Source organism: Macrosteles quadrilineatus, unplaced genomic scaffold (genome assembly GCF_028750875.1).
Source record: "Macrosteles quadrilineatus isolate MER2022 unplaced genomic scaffold, UCM_ALF_1.0 Scaffold_9__3_contigs__length_116548681, whole genome shotgun sequence".
NCBI classification, from domain to species: domain Eukaryota; kingdom Metazoa; phylum Arthropoda; class Insecta; order Hemiptera; family Cicadellidae; genus Macrosteles; species Macrosteles quadrilineatus.
In genome coordinates, this window is record NW_026542602.1 from 35,849,477 (window position 1) to 35,875,273 (window position 25,797).

General features: G+C 33.8%; 1 protein-coding gene across 2 annotated transcripts; it reads left to right on the top strand.

The window, feature by feature from the left end:
- Positions 1 to 4,848: 4,848 nt before the first annotated feature.
- Positions 4,849 to 25,474, top strand: LOC129002899 (probable serine hydrolase). Of its 2 annotated transcripts, none has more exons than XM_054431015.1 (6): positions 4,849 to 5,299; positions 8,184 to 8,268; positions 10,784 to 10,944; positions 14,699 to 14,931; positions 19,168 to 19,360; positions 21,591 to 25,474. In XM_054431015.1, the coding sequence occupies exons 2-6, from the start codon at positions 8,202 to 8,204 to the stop codon at positions 21,885 to 21,887; spliced, it is 951 nt and encodes a 316-aa protein (XP_054286990.1). In that variant the 5' UTR covers positions 4,849 to 5,299; positions 8,184 to 8,201; the 3' UTR covers positions 21,888 to 25,474. The 2 variants fall into 2 exon arrangements, with proteins under 2 accessions (XP_054286990.1, XP_054286988.1); XM_054431013.1 differs by having other exon boundaries at positions 4,849 to 5,174.
- Positions 25,475 to 25,797: the final 323 nt, after the last annotated feature.

Below are 25,797 nucleotides of genomic sequence, written 5' to 3' on the forward strand. Positions count from 1 at the left end.
ATTTTACCCCCCGGAATTTTACCCCCGGAATTTTACCCCCCGGAATTTTACCCCCTGGGTGATTTTAGAAATTGAATGATTGATTTTCTTAATTCCTGTTTTTAATTAATTGTAAACATTTCATTATTTAGTAGCATATCTTTATTTATTTATTTTGAAATCTCAACTGAGTAAACAGAATTCGCTGTTTTATTTTGATCATATTAACCAACAGTTGGCTTCAAAGATCGAATCCTGACACTCGAATCTCAAAATTAATATTAAAACCCTGTTCGATTAGTTAATGTAACATATAAATTAAGATAGGCTACTTAATAATAAAATGTTTATCATTTAAAACTGAATGACGATAATTAATCATTCTCACTAATTTATATCTGGCCAGGGGGTAAAATTCCGGGGGGTAAAATTCCGGGGGTAAAATTCCGGGGGGTAAAATTCCGGGCCGTACATTCTAGGTTTTTATAATTTGATGTGTTCTGATTAAACTCACAACCGTGAAAATATATGTTTAATTCCGCGTTTAATCCATCGAGCTGATGTCGCGAAACTCAAATGTTCGCGGCCGGAATTTTACCCCCTGGTTTGTGACGTCACGTTTGCCCAGGGGGTAAAATTCCAGGGGGATAAAAATCTGCTACCCCTAGGTCTCATGGTAAGACTTAGGCCCGGGACCGATTTACTTTTTCAATTTAATGTCCCCAGAGGCCAAAAACACCATTCGTTCAAATTTTTATATATGTATATATATATATATATATATATATAGATTTATATATATATATATGTGTCCGTGAACACGATAACTTAAGTAATTTGTATCCGATTTTGATGAAATTTGGTTTGAAGGTGTAAGGCGGGATAAACTTGAACGAGTTCGCGATCCAGCATGATCGGACCATGGGAACAGGGTTTTTTGGGGGTATGGGGTAAAAATTGGTTTTTCTCACTTCTTACCCTCAAAACACAAAATTTCCCAATTTTTCTCTAAACCTTCTTAAAGAGCTTAAAAAAAAACAAACAATTCAGTATATAAAAGTGTTTTTGTACGGTTATTGGTTACGGAGAAAACTAAAAAAATGGTAAATTTAAAATTCCCATGTTATTCTTATGGAGAATATTGTAAAATGTTGTAGTTTGCTTGTTTATGGATATATTTTGATCAAACTTGGCAAATTTTTTTATTTTATAGTAAGCTATCAATATTTTACTAAAAACACACTACTTTATTAGTTTCCTTGTAGCAGCAAACCTAGGTACTCGTTAAACCTAATAATGTTATTTAAATAGATCAATTGAAAATCAATTCGACCAAATGGAAATTCGCTTAGACGGCAGGTTTGCTGCGGCGGGGGTATAGTTTTATTTTATGAACAGATTTTTTTCGGTTAAACCTTCATTTGATTTTTCATTATAAGCAAGTTTGGTTAGTTTGGTTAGGTTATGATAGTTTAATTTTAGAATAAAAAAAACTATAAAATAGGATTTGAGGCATTTATAATTTTATTTTATGAATAGAACTATTTGTTCGATTAATAAACCTTCATTAGATTTTTTCATTGTCAGCACGTTTGGTTGGTTAGGTTAGGTTATGGCGGTTTAATTTCATAATAAAAAAATATAAAATTGAATTTGAGGCATTTATAATTTTATTCTATGAACAAAAATAATTTTTCAATTACTAAACCTTCGTTATAGTCAATCAGAAGCCTCTAAATGACACTGTTGGCAAAATTAATCCTGAAAAACAAATAATTGTGCGAACTGAACTGCTGTAACCCCCTGGTTTAGTGGTGTATAAATAGCGATAGTGAGATGTAAATAATTGTTGTCTAGCAATATATTTGTATTGCCGGTGACCACATAACATATTGACTAAATATCGCCAAGGGTGTTCGTTTGCAATTGCTTGCTGCTGGTGATTTTGACTGCCCGGCAACTTCCTGATCCTAGATTGCTCGATTTCCATGGCAATCCACCAAATCGCTCTGGCGATTCGTAGGTTTTGTGCTCAGCTTTCGCAATTAATATAGCATCACACGTTTCTGGAATTATTTTTAGCGAATTTCCTTATAGGGAATTAGCTACCATTACCGTAGGTGGCACGGTAACTTACCGTCGGTAAGGCATAGGCCCAGGACCGATTTATTTTTTTCATTTTGATGTCCCCAGAGGCCAAAAACACAATTTGTTCAATTATATATATACGCCCGTAAACGCAATAACTTGAGTATTTTTTCCCCGACTTTGATGAAATTGGAGTTAAAAGTGTAAGGCGGGATGAACTTGAATGAGTTTTTTGAATGGGAACGGGGGTTTACGGGGGTTTTATATGGGGTAAAAATTGGTTTATTTTTGACCCTCAAAACAAAAAAAATCCCAATTTCTCTCGTCTATTTTTCTCGTCGTTTTTAAATATATTTAAAAAAATAATATAGTATTTCAATTAAGTCAAATATAAATTTGCTTAGTCGGCAGGTTTGCTGCGGCGGGGGTATTTTATCAACTATGTGGGGAAATTCCAGTAGAAAACTTTATATCTTCAAAATTCCTACCAATCAAGGCGTATTTTTGCGCTGATAAGCTGAATTTGGCGAGTGAATGTTTCTTGATGAAAGTCTCTACTGTAATAGTTATGTCGATTAACTTACTTCCGTAAAAGGTATGTCCGTAATCTTTGCCTTCCCTTAAACCCCATTTTCGTATCTTTTTCTTCTTTTATTTCAACAACACTGAACTAATAATTCATCAGCAAGCTACCTATTCAAGCTCAATTCTTGCCACATGATATTGCCTGACTGATTGCTGGGGGTAAAAAGTACGTTTCGGCCGGCGACAGAGATTGCCGGCAAATCTAATCGCCCATCGAAGGGCGACCAAATCGCCCAATATGGGGGCTTTATTGTAGTTTAGCAAGAAGGAGACAAACTATAATTTTAATACTGTGTGTTTTATCATTACTTAGCAATGTTTCTTGAATGCAATATTTATTGTCAAATTTAGCTCTATAAAATTATTTGATTTCAACTAACAAAATAGTCGAATGTACCTTTAGCCTTTACCAAAGTTAGGTATTTAATGTAATGAAAAAAGCTCATTCAGTCAAAATCTTTGTTAATTCCTGCATTTAAATATAAAAAAATATCCCCGCCGCAGCAAACCTGCCGACTAAGCTAATTTCCATTTGCATTAATTGATTTTCAATTAAATGTATTTAATTATCATTAGGTTTTATGAGTAGGCTTGCTGCTACAGGGGGGGAGGGGTAAAAAGGTGTGTTTTTTAGTAAAATATTAATAATTTATTTAGTATAAAATAAATAAATTTATTATGTTTAATCAAAGTATATCCATAAACTTGACATAGTACTTAATCCATAAACTACAAAATTTTACAATATTATCCATAGGAATAACATGGGAATTTTAAAATATTTTTTTTTTAACTTTCTGCGTAACCAATAATTGTACATTAACACCTTGATATATGTACCAAATTATTTGTTTGTTTAAGCTCTTTAAAAAGGTCTGTAGAGAAACTGGGAAAGTTTGTGTTTAGATGATAAAAAAACTATTTTTACCCCATAAACCCTCCGTTCCCATGGTCCGATCATGCTGGTTCGCGAACTCATTCAAGTGTATCCCGCCGTACTCCCTCGAACCAAAAATTTCATCAAAATCGGACAAAATTTACTCCAAGTTATTGTGTTTACAGAAACACATATTTATAAACCTATATATATTTGTATTTGTAAAAAAAACATGACTATGACCTAAGTGTCGAAACATGTCGTTTCTTAATTAAAATGAATTTAAAAGGGTACTTAATGTTGTTATAATGTTTCCAATTATTAATATATACTAGAGGCCGTCCAGTGGTCGAAAATCGACCAAAAATAGTTAAATGAAATGAAAAAAAAAATTAAATGAAAAATTATTTATTCAGGCAAAGTTAGGGCCACATGGTCGTTTCTTACACTATGTAATGTACAGTATTAAGCCCACACTGTAAATAAAACATGTGATAGGAATTAGTTTTGATTTTCTGTTTATATTTTGTTGTTATTTCGTCGCCATCATGGCAACCCATAACTCCCCTGTTATTTTTTTTAAGTTTTCAAATTCATTTGTTGTGCTTATTTTTGAGCCTATATTAATTTATAAAGGTATTCTGCACATCTACAGGAAAATATCTTTCCAACAGTATGCGTAGATTTTCCCTGCGATGCACACGAGCTGAGAAAAAAGGTTTTAAAGAAACATGCTTGCCTATTAATATATAGATAGATATATATACATATCAAAATTTGAACGAATGGTGTTTTTGGCCTCTGAAGACGTCAAAATGAAAAAGTAAAATGGTCTCGGGCCTAGGTCTTACCATACCAAGGGGGATATGTTTTATCTATGGTCTTACCACACCACCTACGGTAATAGCTGCTTCCCTATAGGGAAATTCGCTAAAATAAATCAACAACTACAACACATTTCACAAATAACAAAAATAAAGTGAGACACAGACGCTCAAATAAACATCCAACATCCTCCTCTATAAACTTTCCATATTTTGTGACTTTCGATTTCTGAGGTATTTCATTCAGGGTTGAGTAAACAAGTTCGTCTGTGGTCTAATGCAATTATTTCCGCTTTCAACCACTTTCAACTCTCCCTCAGTCCCTCTCCCTCATGGTCCTCAAGTCCTCGCCTAGTCGCCTCCCCACAACATTCCCTCTCTCTACTCTAGTCTCTTCTAAATTCACTTGACCTTGACGGACGAATGGCAGAGTATGAGTGACATTGACAGACCGTCAGTTCAGTTGGCGTTTGTTTCGTTCCTGTGTTTCGTTCATCGTGGTCAATTGTTGTTCCAATAGTTTGTGTTTATAGTCCAGTCAATGAATGCTCAAAAGGGGGGTGTAGAGAACATGGAGAGGGGGAAATTTTTTTAAGAGTTGTCTAGACTTTAGTAGTTCAATATTTCGTCAGTTTTAACTGGCAACTGTGTCACTCGTGCGGAAGTTACAAAACAGCTGATGTTGTCTCTCGTCGCAGTTTTTTTAGTGATCTGATCTAGAAGTCTACGTCTGTCGTCTGTCGTCTACCGCTCTACTCAGCTGTGGAGCCAGCCGGCAGCCTGCCTGATTGATTCATCCTCAACATTTTTTATTGATCATGGTGAGGTGATTGTTAAAAATGTTTATTATGTTTGAGAGATGTTAAAGTTCATCGCTAAAATAGTTGGTAAAATATTCTTTCTGGGACATTTTTAGTTTCATCCACGGATCTATCTTTTATCTCAGGTATTTTCCTCAACAGTTTCCGCATTCCTTCATTTATACCTATGGATAATTATTTATTATAGGTTAGTAAAAAAGGAATGTTTTTTAAATACTGTAAACAACATTATTTATTCAAACTTTAAACTTAGTCTGTGCAAAAATTTAGACAGAATGTAAAGATTTGTATTATTTATCAGGCCTATTAAAGATATTTACATGATTTTCCAAGCTTTGGTAAACTAAAAAAAAACTTGCCGTATCTTGAATTTTGTAGTCCTTTGCTTTAAGTTATGTAGTGGTAGGTACTGTACTTAAGAGTTAAGTCATCACAAATTTCCCTATAAATATGTTAATTTAATTTTTTGACAGATCTTACCCCTAACTTCATATGTACCCCACAGGTTTGCTAAAACCACGATTAATTAAGTTAATTACGTTTAAAATTTTGTTGGAAATAACACTGAACTGAATCTTGCTCATTAAGATGTTCTGGTTTTAATAACTTAGTATTCGGCAAATATATTATAAATCCCAAACAAACTATGCATTAGGTTAAGTATTCGAGGTAAATGGGCCCCAGGTCAAAAAAGATTTGATTGTTTTTGATAGTAGACTCGCAGGTGTCCTACAGTTGGATTTTTTAGCTAGAAGCAGGTAAGGGTGAGGCTTATCTTTGACAGTGAACTTTTTGCCAGCTCCAATGATCAGGGACAGCTGGGTCCAGTTTCGAACCATCAAAATGCTAAAACTTACTGACTTTTCTCAGGATCGAACCCACCAGCAACCTTTTGATTTAGGCGAGCACTTTAACCACTCAGCTAGGCTAACATATTCATTTAACAGAAAGTAGTTACATTGAAAAATATACTTTATACTTAGGTAGCCCTACTTATATTTTATCAAATCACTTCACTGTTAGAGATAGTTAGGTAAACTTAAGTAGGCCTACTGTAAAAATCTATACTTATTTAATACGCAAGCAGGATTTTTGTGACAATTACTCCTCTGAAACTACTGAACCGATTGACACGTTTTTGGTGTCATTGAAAAGAGCGTAACGTGAAGTTGTGCAGGAAGCTTTCTTTTTAGATAAATAATTAGAGAGTGAGGCCCTGGGGCCCTTTAAAGTTTCGTATTTCTCCATAAGATTAACATGGGAAACAAACATTGTTTTGAAACTCCAGCTGTTGTCAGAAATTAAATATTATTGGTCTCCATGGAAGCATGAGAAAATTCACAATATTTACATTTGCTTTGGCATTTAAAAGTAAACAACCAGAACTGTCAAATGCCTATTTCGCAATTTCAGACAGCTGATCCAAAAAAAATAAAACAAAATGTGGTAGGTTTATTTAATCTTAAACTTGAGGATAGATTATTTATTATGAATCTATTTAGATTATTATGAAACCGATTTTTCCCGTTGCGAAGCAAAAATTAAAAGTGAGAAGAAGAACATGTTAATTGTAAACAGTAATGTGTAAATAATTATCTATGTTGTATTAAAAATGTGTATAGTTTTGGATGATGGTTTGTGTTTAATGATATAAGTTATTAATTATTGAATTTTTATTTTAAGAATTTGGCATATGAGTATGCCTATGATAAATAACACAATTTTAGAGCTCTGACAGGTTTTGCCTAACTCTGTTCTGTAGAGTTTAAAGTAGCCTACACCTTATTGTCTACAAATTGGCTAAATAACTTAGGTACGGTACATTATAAAAGCTGACAGCTTTTTTATGTTGACTTAAATTGTAAGCTTACCTTTTCCCGTCCATGAGCAGTTTGATAGTTAAAAATAACCCTTTAAACTGGAATAGAACTGGTATGTAAATTGTGAGTATTTCCATCAGTTAATAATCTTTTAGTCGACTCTTTTAAAATCATCGGAAATTATGGCTGTTATTATTAGTTTTTAAACAAGTCATTTGTTTATAAATAACTCCTGTACTTCTTTGCAATTGCTCGATTTCGAGCAACATGTACACTAGTAAATGTAATTTACCGTAGCTTAATTCCTAATTGCAAATCAACTAAGTACCGTAATGAATAAGTTGTTATTGAATTATTGTCTCCGAATTACAAGGGGTTGCTTTGAAAATAAATAATGAATAGAGGCAATATTAAAATATTGGATCTTCTTGTAAAATTAAAACTGTCAATCATTAGCCTAGGCCTATATTAAAAGTTTGAGACACAAAATTCTTAATCTGCTGCTCTTAAAGAAGATTGTGACAGCTTCAGTTGTTTTGCCATAGGTAATATACACACGTGTCTGTTTGCACAATAAAAAATCATCCAATTTTTATGAAATTTGGTAGAAACGAGTTTGCAACTAACACAATAGGACCATGGGAACGGGATTACACATGGGGTTAAAAATTTGATTTTTACATTTTTTTTCATTTAAAACAAATATTTTTCTATTTCTTTCTGAACTATTTTGTAGGCCTAGAACTTATAATAAAAAATAATTTAGTATTTTGAAGGGTTGTTGTACACTTAATAGGCCTAATTAGGGAGGAAATTAAAGAAAACCCAAAAACTTTAAATTATAAATTTCTGTTAGTATTAAAGGAGAAAAAGGTAACTTATAAGTCAATTGTTAGTTTGTTCATTTCTGGTTTTTTATCAAACTTGACAAATGTATTTATTTTTTAGTAAGCTTCTATTAACATTTCATTATAAGTTAAATAATCTCTGTTTGGTTCCCTGTAGTCAGCAAACCCAAGTACCTACTCATAAACCTATGTTAGCCTATTTAAAAAGAGAATGAGTAAGATATTTGTGAGGACATTTTTTAATGACAATTAGTTGAATCAGACAGATGAAAATTTGCTTACTCAGCAGGTTTGCTACCGAGGAAGAATTGATAAATTTTACACTTTACCTTTTTCCCTAGGTAATAACTGATCTGAGAATGACTGAAGGTGAGCCTAGAAGGTTCCATGAAATTGAAATTCCTGTACCTTGGGGACATGTTTCAGGTAAGTTTAAAAAATATTTATAAAAAGTTAAGAGTGCAGTTCTTAGCTTACCTTTATTCCTTTGAGCCCAATAGTGAATAATTAACTTACCACAACAACCATTACTTTGTGTACTATCATACAAGCATAACTTAGTTAAGACACAAAAGACACTTAAAGCAAATTTTTGGATAAAAAAAAACATTAACTTCTAGGCCTAGAGTGATTAGTTACTTAACAACGATCACTTCAGTGACTGTTGTATTTTGCTAATCCCCATGTTTAGTCATCTAATTTGATCTTAATTGCCACCTCAACAATGCAATATATTGCACAAGGAAAGTTAGTAAGCAGGCTTGGCTGACTAACATAGTTTCTTATGGCCCTGAAGCAATTCTTTGTTTACAAATTAACTCAGTAATGGATTCAAGCAGTCAACATAGTTAATCTTCACAAAAGTGTAGTACAAAATATTTACCTGGGCAATTTAAAATAGTTAGGTGTATAACTTGTGTAAAATATTTAATATCTGTATTTGAGTGGCTTAAAAGTAACTTGCAACTTTTGTTTAGCCTTTAAACTATTCAAATATTTGAAATATGTTTGCTGTAACCTTTTTAAATATGAGAGGCTTCAAAAATGATGGTTAATTTTTAAAAATTTACCCTTACCCCTAAGTGGGGGTAGGGGTTAGCTAAAAATGTTCAAATGGGAACTATAATTCAACTTTGATATAATTTTATAGGTCTTGATGAAACTAAACAATTCAACATATAAAAATAAAAATCAGATCACTTATAAAAAAAAAGATTCATCCTAAAACAGGTAGAGATTACTGATAACAGCAATTCTGGCGATTTGGTGATTTTCTAGGCACTTTTTAATAACCACACAGTTGTTATTAGCAATTATATTATCTAGGAAAATGTTGCCTGTATACAAATTGAAAGTTAATACAGTAAAATATTCTGATAAGTTAGTAACTTTTTTTGTGATCACTACAAAGATGTTGAAGGCAGGTTATTTACTAATTTTTAGTTGCCATTTTATTATTACCTAGTGGTCAGATTTTAATTTTATTTGTGTTAATTTTTAAGCTTCATCAAGATGTGTAAAATGATTCCAAGTCACTCTATCACTGTCATTCTGTTCGTGGTCATACTACCAATTTGAACATTTTGAGATACCTCGCTACTCCCTTCTTCTACTACCTTGTAGCCCCTCATATTCGAAAGGTTGCGGATTTTTAAATATCTCAAATAGTTGAAAGTTAAAAGGGGGTGCAAGTTACTTTCAGCCACTCTGTATGCAAGATTAGGGGAAGTCGTAAGATTCACTTTGTCAAAAAGTTAAAAATCAAAAACTTCAATCTAAATTAATGGCATAACATTACAAATCCTACGTATGAAATTAAATTTGCAAATTTAATGGATTTTCCAGCTTTGTTTTGTTAATTAGATTTACTAGAAAATATTTACTTATTTCTATTGGAATAGTAATTATAAAGGGATAAGGAGGAATTTTATTTGTGATAGCGAGTTATAAAAGAAATTCATGTAGCTGATTGTAAGAGAATACCAGCTTACCTGGGAAATTTAGAAGCCATGTATTTCAGAAGATAAAAAAGCTATGTAAAAACCACACTAATATTTTGATTTAGCATAAGACTTCTTCAGAATGAAGATTTTGGAAGATTCTAATAAATGATAGAACGTAGATCCATAATGAAGTCCTTTACTTAGAAACACATACTATAGTTCGGCCGCTTAGAAAGCGACCTCCTCCAGCATTGGTTTAGCATTAGCGCGCAGGTCGTTTTCTAAGCGGCCGAACTATAGTGTCAATTTTTGTGACCTTTGTTCATAACATGTAAACCCCTGGACACTAATTTTTAGAGGCAAGCAAGATTAATTTGATCCCTTAGAAAAACTCGTAATTTAACAACCTCAATTGTACAGTAACCGATTTTAAGGTGCGCTCTACCTCAGCTCGGGCTTCAGTAGCTATGTTGTGTCATTGAACACTGCCGCGAGAAGGGCTTGCAGATGTTTAAGTCCTCTCGAGTTACTCGGTTGAATTTTAAAATTTGTTTTATCTTAAGAAGGTTTCTTACTCCTTACATTCAAATCTATGACTCTCTGGTTTTGATTTCCACCAAAAAATGTATTAGGCCTATTATGAGCAAAATGATTTAGAAAAAGCTTATTTTGTGGTATTTACCAGTCACTTCCACTTAAATTTCTACTATTAGAACAAAATTACATTCCTAAAAGCCTACAAAAATATGAAATGAATAAAGTAAGATAAATATATTTTCAATTGGTTAAGAACTAAGGTGACAGTGACGGAGATCCTTAACCCTTGCATTAGCTTGCGGCGGACAGCTACGGCGGCCCCTTAAATGTTCTATCAGTTAAATGTTTACCATCGGGACAACAATTCATTGTTATAGAGAACTATGATCTGGAAAACATAAATGTTGAGCAATAAATGTTGCGTCATTAATTACAAACTAACGTTTTGAAACAATGTGCAGGCAAATGGTGGGGTCCACGCAACAAAGACCCGATCATCGCTATCCACGGGTGGCAGGACAATGCTGGGACGTTTGACAACCTCGCTCCTCTCCTACCCGTGGAACTAGCTCTGTTGTGTATAGACTTGCCTGGCCACGGCTTCTCGTCTCACTATCCACAGGTAGGCAAATCTCTTGAGGACGATTAGAATCATGCTATGTCATCGCTTAGAGTTACATAAATTTATTAATTGATAAGCCACACTAAAAAAATAGTAAATACAGTTTATAGTCCCACAAAATCACTGTATTTTCTATAGGAGTGTTTCCAAGTTTGGAGTATGTTTGGTTATGAGGATAACGAGGATAATCAAAACTGAGACGTTGAGTACAATGCATTTTACTTTTACTCCTCATTCATACAAGATAGGCTACTACATTTACACTTTCATAGCACATGTTTAAAAATAAAAATAGGCCTAACATAAATTAAAAACAAACAAAAAATTGTTATGGTGCTGATTTACTGGCTCTGAAAATCTCTTGTAGTCTATATATATAAAACCCAATGTATGTTTGTATGTATGTTTGTTTGTATGTATGTTTGTTTGTATGTATGTTTGTTTGTATGTATGTTTGTTTGTTTGTCCTTTGGACTCTGAAACCGCTCGACAGATTGTAATGAAACTTTCAGGCTTTATTAAGCATTATTCAAGGATGGTTTGTGTGAAGTTTGGTGCAGATCAGTCTAAAGGGCTCCGCCCCAGTGGCTCTAGAGTTTCCCATGTTAACCTTATGAGTACTCATATTTAAATGGAATTAAAGAATCTTAACAGCTGGTTCAACTTATCAATTTGATTCTGTGATGCTCAATACATTAAAAAGTTAATAGGTTTACCAACAGGGCGCAGCACTATAATTTTTTTTTAATTTATGACAACAGCTAATTTCCAACCAAAAGGTGAGTGAGCATAGCGAACGAACTTCAACCTGGAGGTGAGTTAGCGTAGCGTACGAGCCAAGCTGAAGGCAAGTGAGCGCAGCGAACAAGCTCCCTCCTAAAGGTGAGTGAGCGTAGCGAACGAACTTCAACCAGGACGTGATTGAGCCATGCGAACGAGCTCATCTGGAAAATGAACGAGCTTTTGACATTATACCACATTAGGACAGGACGACATCTGTCGGGCCAGCTAGTAATATATAATAGTGGTTTGGTGTCTTCATCAGGCCACAAAGTGTAAATTCTTTGTTCATTCAGAACTTGATAACGAACGCTAGTCTAGACCATCGCCGTATACACATCCCCGCACATATGATTTTGTAACTAATGGGCCGAATGTTTGTGTTTATGTGTTTTTGTCTGTGTTTGTTTGAGTATTTTTCTGTGTTATTGTTTGACAAAAACTTATGTGTTCTAAATGAACGAAAAATTTACACTTTGTGGCCTCATGAATACTCTATTGAGAGTCGAAACCAGTAGCCTAGACAGACTACAAGAATCACTTTGACGGTAAAAGGTATTTAAACCACTATTATATATTCTTTATAAATATGATCCTGGCTAAAAAAACAGTTTATCGTAGTCAGCAAAACTGCACTGATCACCACACTCCATTCCACGCTCATTCAGCTTACGTGTTGTTGCTGTGTCAGAATCAAAGATAAATAGGTTATTTGCACAACCCAGATAATGAAACATTTGTTTCAGATAAAAACTTTTATATTGCATTCTAATTTCTTTTTCTAACCTCAATAAATTGCCTAGTTTACCATATGGTATTCCTAACTTAGTTGTTGTATAGCGTTTTCTAAACTGCTGTCAAATAGCTGTTTGAATTAGGAAAAATCTGTTTTAATGGAGTCTGAATTAATGAGGTTTTACTGTATATTCTGTTTTCTGCAACAGCTTACATTAATTTTAACGTGATAATATGCAACAGAGAACATTCCCATCTTTAGTTTTACTTTTTTATTTCTCATTTTACAGCAAAAAAAACTACACGATATAGGACCATAAACATGTGTAAGGTATAACATTTATTTAGCTCCAATTCATCTCAATTAGATATTGAACTGATAAATAAATTACATAACCATAACAATTTGACTGATCACGTCTATGAGTGTAAAAGTTCATTGTTGTAGTTGAAAAACATGTGAGCCATTATCAGCTGACCTTCGACCCAGTTACTCAATTGTCTTACGATATAAGACTTGACTAACAGAACGTGGCTAGCGACCTTGAATGATTCATCCACTCACAAAACATTTCAATTAGTGCTAGTTGTCATTTCAAGGCCTTTAACAGTTTTTGTGTGTGTTTATTATTGGAATTAGACAATAGACAATTGTTTATTGTATGAAGTGTACAGGTGTACCACTGTTGTACAATGGAAAGCAACAATGGAATAGATAAAGAAATTCACGACTTTTAATTTCATCCTTTAAAAGTTTTTGATTTTTTAATGCTGTGTTTTGAATAATAACGTTCATTTAAATACGTTTTTTGTGGGGGTAAAAACCTAGTCTTGTTATTCAGCGTCTATATTTTGATAAATAGCACCATTAATTCATTGTACAGTAACAAATGGTATCTGGGGCTGAAATCAACCCAGCTTGGGGCCGAAACCACCAAACTGCAGATTTGAAAGGAAGCACTATAACAACTTGGCTACCCAATTTAGACTGGTTTTTTATACTAGGAGGCTAGTCTCGTGATCGGATCAGAGACCTTATATTCTATAGGGCTAAGCTCAAATATCTCCAATCACCTATGACTTTTATCAATGTGATGCCATGAATCTACCTATCTAGAAAAATAGGATTGTTACCAACGATGAGAATATCTTCCTTGTGTAGGAGAACCGGCTCCACTAAAATCAACATGATGAATTTTATTACAATACACTCTCGATTAACCGAAGTTGTTGGGAACTGTACTACCTTGGTAACCGAGAATCTCCGATAACACAGTGGTCGCATAGATTGTGAGGTTAGGGGTTACGGTACCATGTTCGGATGTTAAATTCCTGTAAAATTATGTTTTAACTTCCTAGATACATAACAAATGAAAAATTATCAAATGGAATTTTCATGTATAAATAAACCTTTTTATAAATAAAGTTATGAAAGAAAAAGATAATAGAAACATGCTTAATACTTCAATTGCTATGGAATACTTTAACCAATACACTAGTACAGTATTTGAAACAAACATTAAGGATCTTTCTAGTTTAAAAAACACAACATTACATTTTGTTTGACCTGAGCGATGACTTGACACAATCATGTCTAAATCTGGTATCGACAAAGTCTGACTCTGCTATTGTTTATGTTCTGAAAGAGTTGGCGATCAACCTAGTACTGTGTGATTTTAATTTTCTTGGTTATTGTGGTTTATTCTTACCTAAAAACAATAGTTAATGGTTATTTCAAGTATTCACTTTAACGAATCACAAATTACTCGCTATTTCACTTTTCTTTAAACAGAACCATACTGTAATAAAGTAAATATTGTTTTCCTACTGAAAATAAAAATATTTCAGGCCTATATTGACCTCAGATAACTTTAGGACTCGAATAGGCAGGAGTATACTGTAGTGTATTTTTCCATCCACCCATCAGTGTATATATACCTGCTACTCCTATGCGTATGTGTTGAATACAGTAGATGCTTATGTTAACAGTTCAAATCGTCAGACCTATTGCTTACATGCACTTTTGAGTGTAACTTAATTTGGCCCTCTTATATTTTTGACAATCTCTTTTGATGCCTTATTGGAGACTTACTGATAGTTAGTTAATTTCAAGTTCACCATTTCAAGCCGATCAAGCCGAATCAAATTTTTAAACCCCTTGATTGTAAGCACTCTTATTAAACCTTGAAAGACTGACTCTTCTCTATTTCATAAGTGTAAATGAGTTTTTCTTTTCCAGGGTCAATACTACTACATTTGGTGGGACAGTTTGGTCCTGCTGCGGCGGGTGGTGCTACACTTGGGGCTGAAGCGGGTGTCATTGCTGGGTCACTCTCTGGGTGGCGCCGTCGGGTTCCTGTACGCGGCCACCTACCCGGAAACTGTCGACAAGCTGGTGTCAATAGACATTGTGTGCCCCAGGGTGGAGAGGCCAGAAATACTCGTTGATCAGACAAAAATCTGCATTGACAGGTAGATGGAAAATCTTTATTGTTTTTAATAAATATTCTTTGTTAAGTCTGCAAACAGTTGACAAACAGAGATAAAGATTAAACTTGTTATCTCAGAATGGAATGCACCCTTTGAGTTTAAAGGCAGATAGAGATTTACTGAAATATAATGCTATATGGAAATGTTATCCTTGCATTTACAGATAACGATTTTGATCCTAAAAAGTGTCTGTAAATACAGTACATATAATGTGAATTCACTGAGTATATTTTACAGATGACCAAACATTATAGTAGAATTTATTTGGTTTAATCACACCACTACCATTGACTATTGGATGCTGAAGTAGACATCCCATCTTTTTGGACCAGCTATTGCAAAATTTTTATTACAAAAGATTAAAGAACGTAGTTGTGTGAGCCAGTCACAGAATGGGCTAGTGTCTAAAATTCTATTTCATACTTTTTTTTTGTTACTGACCAGGTTGATGGGTCATAACAGTTGCTATAGCTCACCATAAGTCATTCCCAAAGTTTGACTTTGTATAAAAGTTTGTGTATTCGACAGAATTTAGTAGGTTTTAGACTAACACAATCTGTCAGTGGCTCTCATGAACTATGGCTATTTTCATAAGAAATCTGGCTACAAATTTAACATGGGGATGGAATGTCTAGTTGTATTAATAGTCATAGCCACTACACTGAAGTGAAGTACACGATTCTTTTTCTATTAAATGGATGATCATACAAGGTGAGGCAATGAGAGCACCCCAATGTTTTTCACTGTCACATAAATATTGCAACAATGAATGAACAGCTGTTTTTATAACCTGAACTAAACTATGCCATTTTAACCCTCCCAGTGTTACTTGACGAAAATTCGACAAGCAGCACACTTTGTGTAGTGTTACTTGTCGATTTTTCGACACGCAGACATCGTTTACGGCGAAGGCTCTATGACTGACTGAATCGGATTGAACTGGATCGAGTTAGGTATCGTTCTTTCCGTAATATTCTAAGCTTTCTCCAGAGGTCTGTCTCTAAGCGCTATTCATTTTAGTTCCGAAAATATTGTAGCAGACAGCTGACGTGCGTGTATTTGTAAACAGTTAGGTTCCCCCGGACCGATGACTGATGTGTTTTATTACGTTTATCATTGTTTTAGTGTTAAAAATCAAAAGTAGTGATATACGTGGTGCATTATAAGAAGATTTAAGTGGTTTTGAAGTGCTGGTTGATGATCCTGAAGAAGTAGGTAGTGATATTGATGTAAATTATCAGCCAGATTCCTAGCTATGGTTAGGCTATGCGTTCTTAGCTAAACGCTATGTACTGAAATCAGTTTTTTGCCCATTACTTATTTATTTGCAAATATACTTCCTTATATTATTATATATTTGTAATCCTCATAAAATTTAGAACAAAGTGGCTATTTTCAAATATTTATAGGCCTATAATTTATACAATTTCATTGAGCGCAAACTTTATTTTTTTTTTGAAAATTTTCGAAATTATATTTTTTTTACCTAAAAATTTTTTTTTTGAAAAAATGTTCCTTATGTTTTATATATAATATTGAAGCCCATGACTTTCCAAACAAAATGGTATATAGAACATTAGAATTAACATTGTTTTAAGCTCCTCAGATCCGTTTTAATAAAACCTTGCAAATGCGCCAAAAATAGGTGGACATTAAGGCCTAAACTATGGACACTTGGAGGGTTAAGAAACATTATGCTATGGAGTCATAAACTCTTTGTTTTTGCTGTGGAAAACTTTATTAATCAGTATGTTATTATTGCCTCACCCTGTATAAAATATTTTTTTAAAGCTGTTTGAAGAGTTTTAATGAGCACTATATTACAGTCCCAATACATAGCACTGTTTAATCATTTTGATGATATCATACATTATCTGTAGCATCATTAAAACCAGCAGCTGTTTAACATAACTGGCAATGAGATTAACACACATTTGAACTCTTATTGACATACAAAACCGAACACAAAAATCAAACATAGTGTTCAAAGAGGTCCTGTAAACATGCAAAAACGTAAACAACTTAACATTATATTTTAAAAAGATTAATTATCTAAAATGTAAACCTAAATCTATTCCTAAAGTAAGGACTCATATACTTAAATGAACGATGCATGAATACTTACAAGAATCAAAACGATGAAGGGAACTAAAATAAGGTGATTTGTTCTTAAATAGAGACGAAGAAAGCAAATAATTCATTATACAGGTATCCCTACAATGAGGTATAGCCTAAAACAAGCCTCCATAGTTAATTTTATTTTGAATACTTAAACATAGTGCTTTTGCAATCACCAAGATTAAAAAATAACCTCAATCTCTCACAGACGGAGCTGACAGTTTACCTCAGTTACTCGAATAATGGCAGATTGAGATTAGCTGAGAAAAGGATCCAGAATTTAGAGTGAGTGAAAGGTTAGATCTAAGCTCGCAAGCCACTCTGCACTGTGATTGGTTCAAAATGATGTCATCTGTATTTCGTGCAGTGTTGCCGCTTTCATTTTCAAACGAGTCACTCAACTAGTGACTACCAACTCACTTTTCAACTGTTGGATTTCAAAAATACCCCCGTCGCAGCAAACCTGCATACTAAGCGAATTTCCATTTACCCGGCTTGATTTCTACTAAAATATTCCCTATAAATTTTCAGATTTATTTCCTATTTAAATAACATTAATTTTAGTGAGTAGTTAGGTTTGCTGCTACGGGGAAGATGTTGAGGTGTGTTTTTTTGAATTGAAATATTGATAGCTTAGTATGAAATAAGCCAAATTGCCAAATTTGATTAAAATATATCCATAAACAAGCAAACTAGAACAGTTTATTTATTCTCCATAAGAATAACATGGGTTTTAAATTTAAAATTTTTTTAATTTTCTCCGTAGTCAATGAACATTAAAAAAAAACTTCAATATACTAAATTATTTGTTTTTTTAAGCTCTTCAAAATGGTCTAGAGAGAAATTTAAAGTTTTTAGGGTCAAAAATGAGAAATTTAAAGTTTTTAGGGTCAAAAATGAGAAAAACCCATTTTTACCCCATAAAACCCCCCATAAACCCCTGATCCCATGGTCCGATTATGCTGGTTCGCGAACTCGTTCGAATAAATGTAGGTTTAAAAATCATCAAAATCGGATCAATTTTGCTCGAGTTATCGCGCTAACGGACACATATATAAATATACTAGCTGTACCCGCGGGCTTTGCCCCGTTTAACTTCATATGTGAGCTCGTTCGCATGGCTCAATCACGTCCTGGTTGAAGTTCGTTCGCTACGCTCACTCACCTTTACGGTTGGAGCTCGTTCGCTGCGCTCACTTGCCTTCAGGTTAGCTCGTTCGCTACGCTAACTCGCCTCCGGGTTGAAGTTCGCTCGCTACGCTCACTCACCTTTTGGTTGCAAATTAGCTGTTGTCATTAATTTAAAAAAAATAATAGTGCTGCACTCTGTTGGTAATCCTTGTAACTTTAATGCTATTGAATATCACAGAACAGAACCAACTTGTTAAATTGAAACAGCTGTTATGATTCATTAATTCCATTTAAATATGAGTACTCATTAGGTTAACATGGGAAACTCCAGAGCCACTGGGGCGGAGCCCGAGAGTCCGATCAGAATAAAAACCACTTAGTTTTCCTATTTAATGCCTAAAGAATCAGTGTACCAAATTTCAGCCTCCTAGGTAAGTGGGAAGTGGGAGAATTAGTGATGAGTGAGTGAGTGAGTGAGTCAGTCAGTCAGTCAGTCAGTCAGTCAGTCAGTGAGGGCTTTGCCTTTTATATATTTAGATATATATATAAATATATATATATATATATAAATATATATATATATATAAATATATATATATATATGAATTTGAACGGATGGTGTTTTTGGCCTCTAGGGACCTCAAAACGAAAAAGTAAATCGGTCCCGGGTCTAGGTCTTACCATGAGACCTACGGTAATAGCTTATTCCCTATATGGGAAATTCGCTAATACCATATCCTGTGGTTGGTTGTCCAACAACCAACATGCCCCCCTCCTCAAAAATAGGGCCCCTGAACAGATCTGAAGAAGGGAAAGTCAACTGTATCTATCTAGTGTATAATTATTTTTCCTTGTTTACTATCATTGCAGATGCTACGCAAAATTGTAATATTTTCTGGCAACAGAGATATTTCTTCATTTTAAACACGATTAGGCCTACATCAGTTTAACAGTTGACTCTGTTGACAGGTATCTGAAGTACGAGAGCATGGCGGGGGAGAGCGTTCCGTGCTACGACAGGAAGACAATGCTCAATATTGTAGAAGACGCCTACCAGGGGTCTGTGTCGAGGGACAACTGTGAGGTACTCATGAGACGGGGGATGAAACCATCACCGACCGATGAGGACAAGTACTACTTCTCTAGAGACGCTAGACTCAAGGTGAGGTTTAGGGAGAGGGGTTAGGGCTACTCCAGGCTACTTTGATCTGTTGGCCTATTGTTTACATGTTGTTGTTGGCTCTCATTGACTCACACCAAGGCCCCACTAGAAAAACAGACCATGCTGCAGCCCGGGCAGCGCAACTCTACGTCACAGTGGTGGATAGTTGTACTAAACTCTTACCATTTAAATCTTACAAACAGCCAGCTTGTTTATTTACCTAAAACATATGGGAATGGCGATGGCAATGGATTTATCAATGAAATCTATCCACTAGTGTGACGTCATGGATCCTGCAGCATGGCCTGTTTTTTTTCTAGTGGGGCCTTGCTCACACCCACAGTCAAAAGCTCTTAGCAAATCCTAACAGCTTTATCGAATCTTGTATTTCTTTACTACCATTATTTGAAAAAAAAACTTGTTCTTTATTTCAGGAACTCGTTTTTATAATCAAAACGTGTTTCATCACTAGGAAGAATTCTGTTTTCCTCTCTTCTCTCCATTTTGACCAAAAATTAACCATTTTCCCTTAAGTTTAGTTTTATTTTGGTTTCATTTCCATTTTCACTCCCTTACATTTTTTAACATAATCTTAAAAATATGTTAAACAACTTTTGCAAAACTTATGACAGCTAGCCTGACCATACTTCTGGACCGAATTACAAGCAGGTTGTACCAAAAGAAATGTTATTGGTCCTATATGTGCAGGTTTTATTTTTATTTTGAGAATATTAATGTTAATTGGGTCAAAAAATGGAAATTCAACATTTCTTATGGAGATTTAACATAGGGCTAATTCTATCTATTAGTAGATAGGCATGTTTATTGAAAACCTTTTTTCTCAGCTCCTGTGCAACGCAGGGAAAATCTACGCATACTATTAGAAAGATATTTGCCTAGGGCCGTGTTAAGGGTCAGTGGAGCCCTGGGTAAACTCAAAAGCAGCGCCCCCCCTTTTTTCCTATTGGAATGCAGTAAACAGATGCAAATCCTTGACCTGGTCACTCTATTATGATTTTGGAAGCAGTGATGTAGATTTACATATACATAATATTTACATTTTTCATTTTACATCATATGGCCTTCAATGTACCCTGTATACTTCCTACAAAGAATAAAGTGCATCACATTGAATTTTATGGTGTATTGGTTATTTTGGTGTTGATTTTTGACAAGGCGAGGAGGTAGATTACGCGATGAGCTCAATAACAGTGGCTTTCTAAGTGTGGAGTTATTTCCACCCGGATCTATTGGATCTAAAGTGAAATCATATTAAAGCTGAATTTTTAATTACTGGACTAGTTTAATTTAATGATTTATTAACTGTAAATAGTTGTTAGCTTATAAACTACGCCTTACAAATTGAATTTTGTAGAAAATTGTTCAATATTTATATTTTACTTTCCTGACTGCAATACAAAATTATATACACTTATAGTTGGTATGTAAATTTGTTAATAAATATTACCAGGAATTGCAATTGACACAAATGATGACACACACACTCATACACATAGTCTTGAAATGAGCTAGAAACTAAATGTCCAACATGTGCAAGACAACCAAAAGTTTTAAAAACCCTGGTGATAGCAGGGCTTTTTCGGGTCCTGTAAATTGTCAAAATTTCTGTTTATAGAAATATCGTATGTTTTAATGATTGCCATTACTGCCTGGAACAAATGATGAAATTTTGGTACATTTTCAGAAATGTGTATTGTGTATTATGATATATACTTTGTAAGAGTAAAAATCATTGCCACTTGAGAACTGTAGATGGCCGCAATGAAGCTTTAGCTGAGTTACATTAGAAGGATTACATTTAATTTAAGATTTTCACAGGACAGGAATTGGTTCTACTGTTGCCGATTTTGCCGTGATAACAATTGACGATGATATGTTCATAATTTCACCGCTATTTCAGGAGATCATGATTTTATTTCAGCGATTATGGGAGATGTCCATGATTTCACTTTTGTGACAGGTGACAACGATGATGATGTCCCTGTGATCATATGAGATAATAAGGATGTTGCTGCGATAACATATTATAGTCATGATAACATAAACAAGTGCAATGAAGATTAAAAAACAATTTTGTTTGTCATTTTTGCCATTTGCATTTATTACCAAACATACTTACCTACCAAATTACGCAAGGAGAAAAATCCCATTCTGCCCCTAGAATAATTTGTTTTGAATCATTTGTTTTAACCTTAAATCTTATTTGCAGATTGCTGGACTGGCGCAGTTCTCCAAGGACCTGGTAAAAGCGTACGCATCCAAAATAACCTGCGAATACCTCAATATCCGAGCGGAACCCGGCATTTCGTTTGCGTACCCAGAACTCTACGATGAACTCTTAGACACTATCAAGGAGAAGTCCGCGAAATTTGAGTACCACAAGGTAAAGGGAAGTCACCATATTCATCTGGAGGACGCATCGGCCGTCGCTGATATCATTGGCAAGTTCTTCATGTCCGAACCCGTTGAAGACTTGTCAAACAACCTCAACGACTTGGTTGTTTAATGTGAAACTCGCCTAGCTTCTTTCTGATAGTATTTACCTATTGCACAGCACTACTTGTGATCTTAGATAATGTGTATATTTTTTAAATTATTTATTAGTTTTGTATTATAATGAATTTTGCTACGTTACTTATGATATAGTTTTCGGTCAAGGGTTATTCTACTATTTTACTGAGAGATTTTAAATAATTTTATATAAAAATTGAAATGTTTTTAATCTTTACAGTTTTATTTATTATGTATTGACAATTTTATTTTTAAGAAATTAGTTTTTACTTCCTCGCGTCGAAATATTATAATATTTACACTTTAATCTAGTTGTAATACAAATATCTCATGTTTGTACAATCAACTAAAGAAATTGATTTATAGCACAAAATATAATCTTAAACAAGCTTACATTATGTTTTCTAATGATGTTTAGTAGGAAAACTCTTGTAAAGTGCATTGATTACTACTTTAACATTTAATACTTCCGATACAACCTAAAAAAATAGGTTTTTTGCTTCTGAAGCATTGATGAAATGTTTGGCCTAAGCTTAAGAATTTAAATAACTTGTTTGGAAACTGATTACTACTGATATTTATCAGTAGGTTAGGGATACTATGATACTTTGAGTATGGATACTACTGATATAATTGAACTTTTACCATACTAAGTAGCCGTAGCTAATGCTAAATAGCTATTTTATGTATTACAGTTCCACCTATGGATAAAGTATCCTAAAGATTTGTCTGTGAATGTAAAACCTTAGACTATAAAGAACTAGAAATTCCAGTCTCATCTTAAATAGTTAATAGTGTTAAAATAATCATAGTCAGTTTTAGAATATAAATAATCGTAGTATAATTGACAGGCTCGCAGTTTGCATATGATGCGCTATGGGCCTGAGAAATAATGGCACCGCTCTCCACCTTGTGGGGAATTTTCCTCTTCCTTGAGCCCCCAAAAACCAAACCCTCCTGAACCCTTCAATTTGTTAAAGCGGCGCTCATTATTGAGCCCCCGACAGAGTGGGCTAATGTTAATTACTGATTATGTTGGTTCGTTAACATTTTAATTTTATCTGAGCCAAACTGAAAAAATAACTTATTGTAACATTTTGTTGTGAACTCTGATATAAAAGTGCTGCAAACATATATTTACAACTTCTTTTAGGAAAAACTTTTGTTGTAAACACTTAAAAACTGCTGAAAACATAAAAAAAACAACTTAAGATTCTAGACTTTTTTGTTACGAACAATCCTGTGTAAACACGGTTTTAGATGGCCCGATGTAAATATTTTGATTTAAAAAACCAAATGTTGGATATCCATCTATTATATTATTAAAGTGATACAATCACATTTTATGTTAATGGTTAAGGCTATTAACCAAATAAAATTATAGGCATATGGCACATCAAAATGAAGCTCATAGTGTGAAAAAATTCTCTTAGGGCTCTGCTCCACAGACCAATTTCCAAATGCCTTACACATTTTAGAAGTTAACGTTATTCGACTAATTTATAGAAAACAGCTGGTCAATGAAATCAACAATAGTTTGTTGATTTACATTTTTGTTTACATATATTATTATTTACTTTTATGTTCAAAGAGGTGCGGTGAATGAACACTGATGCTGTTTCTAGCTGTTTGATTCAAGCTTTGACTCAATAGTCAATGATACAACTGAGTGCTTTAAGGTGTTTGAAAGACGATGCATATGAGATTAAAAAACATGTCTGTTGGTCACCGATCTTTAAACAGGTTGTATAATAAGAAGAATATTAGTAATGGAGTAAGATTAGCTAATAAGAATCTGTAACAGGACGTCGTGAAAGAGAGCAGCGAGTTCATGTCGTTCAGGTACAGAAGTTCCGCGCGCACAGAAGTTTTGGCCAAACTGTACCCACGGCGGCCACCTCAGGACGTAAGGTATGAAGGTCCCACTGCTTTTAACATTCCTTCTGATGAGAATTCCTTGAACTTGGGCCCTTTAAATGAAATATAAAGTCCAAATTAATTTAATTGTGGCTTCTGAATTGTACACCCGTGAATTTACGGGTAGAACCTCTTGTAACTTCTTAATTCTGTTGTCTTTCAGCTGAACTTTGATTATTGGAACCATTTGGTTTTGGTTTTTAAAGAACCACATAATTTATTAAATACTATCATAGCCTCTAATACAAGGGAGGCTGCCGTGAGACGAGAGTGGCAAAACCGCAGACCTAGCATTCGGAAACAGCTTTTGCACTATTTAGAATGGAGGTATAGGAAATGTTTTATTTGCATTTTTGTTATTGCCCTTTAAAAGGAGGCTATGATATTATGCATTATACCGAGACGTTTAAATTTAAGACCTTTATATATTTTATAATAGTGGAACCTTGATAAGAAGACCCTGGATAACAAGTTGCCCTTGATAACAAGACAGTGTCATTTACAAATCCCCTTAAAATTATTTACCCCTAATCACATGTTATTACAAACCTCGATAAGAAGTCAACCTTGATAACAAGTCTTATTTTACAATCCCCATGAGAGTCTTGTTATCAAGGTTCTGGTAATTAGTTTTAGGTTTACTTAACATTTAATAAGTAAAATGTGTTTGTAGAAGGTAGGATAGAAAGTGCATGTTTTGCTATCTGAAATTTTATTAGTATTATTAATTGGTTGACCTAAATATTTTTTTTTTAGAAATTATAACGATCAAAATTGTCGTAGTAAATTATAGTTGTTAAGACAATAAAATAAACAAAGTGAAATATGAAGTTACAAACATAAAAAATATAACGCCTTACATGTGGAACTTCTATTTTGTAGAAATAACTTGAAAAATAGTGTGATTTTAATTAAAAGGTGCCTTAAAACTTAACAAAATGGTGACTTAAATTCTTAAATTAATTATTTCACTGTTGCTCAAGAATGTTTTTCCTAAGCAGTAGGTCTGTTGCATATTAAATAAATACAAAAAAGTTTGAAGTATATAGAAATCCAAATTTTTGAAGAAAACAATATTAATATATTTTTATTTGAATAATGGTTTTAACTTGAGCTTATGGAATCCAAACAAACAAGAAAAAGTTATTTTCCTTTCATTTGTTGAGATTAAATAAAAGTTTCTATCACAATTAATTGTCTTGGTAAAAATGTAGGAATTGGCTGAGGTATGTGGAACTAAAGAAGTCCATTAAATAAGTTGTATTTGCATGCTGTAATTTTCTAGTTCTAAAATTTATATTATTCATGACAATTAAAGTAGGAGGAGAGTCAGCCTTATCACATCAAAATGTTCATTCCATAATGTATCCAAATGTTATTTTAATATTTTTTTGGAAAGCTCGAGATTAGTGTTGAGCTTAACAATTCTGAAGGCATTTTTGAGCTTGGAAAATATGGTATTTTTTACATTGATTTTGAGATAATTGTTAGTAATAGTGTTTTTCTATAAAGGATAGTACTTAATAATCTTGTCCACCATGTGTGATACTAGGCATCATATATTACTTATAGAACCTCTAATTAATTACTCTCGCATAAGGGTTCCTGCACTAGAGCTTATCTATCCGAATAATGTGATCAATAAAATATTTTGTTGGTTGTTGATGTCTGCAGATATTATTTTAGCCTTTGAGTATCCATATATTCTACTCGTAAAACTTGGATTTTGTGTCTTCAATGACATGGCCTATGAGCCCATAGAGAGTCATTGATTTAATTACACATATTTTTATCTTAATTTTCCATGGCCTTATGGACACAAAAAGGCTATTGTTTTAAAATCAAATTTGGATGCACACACATTAAGGATGGATTAGAAGGAAAAAAGTGCTTCTTTTGAAGAGGTTTCATAGAGATTTTGGCCATCCTGCTAATATACAATTGCGACAAGAGGTCCTCCGTTTACTTTAGGCGGACATTTCCCATCA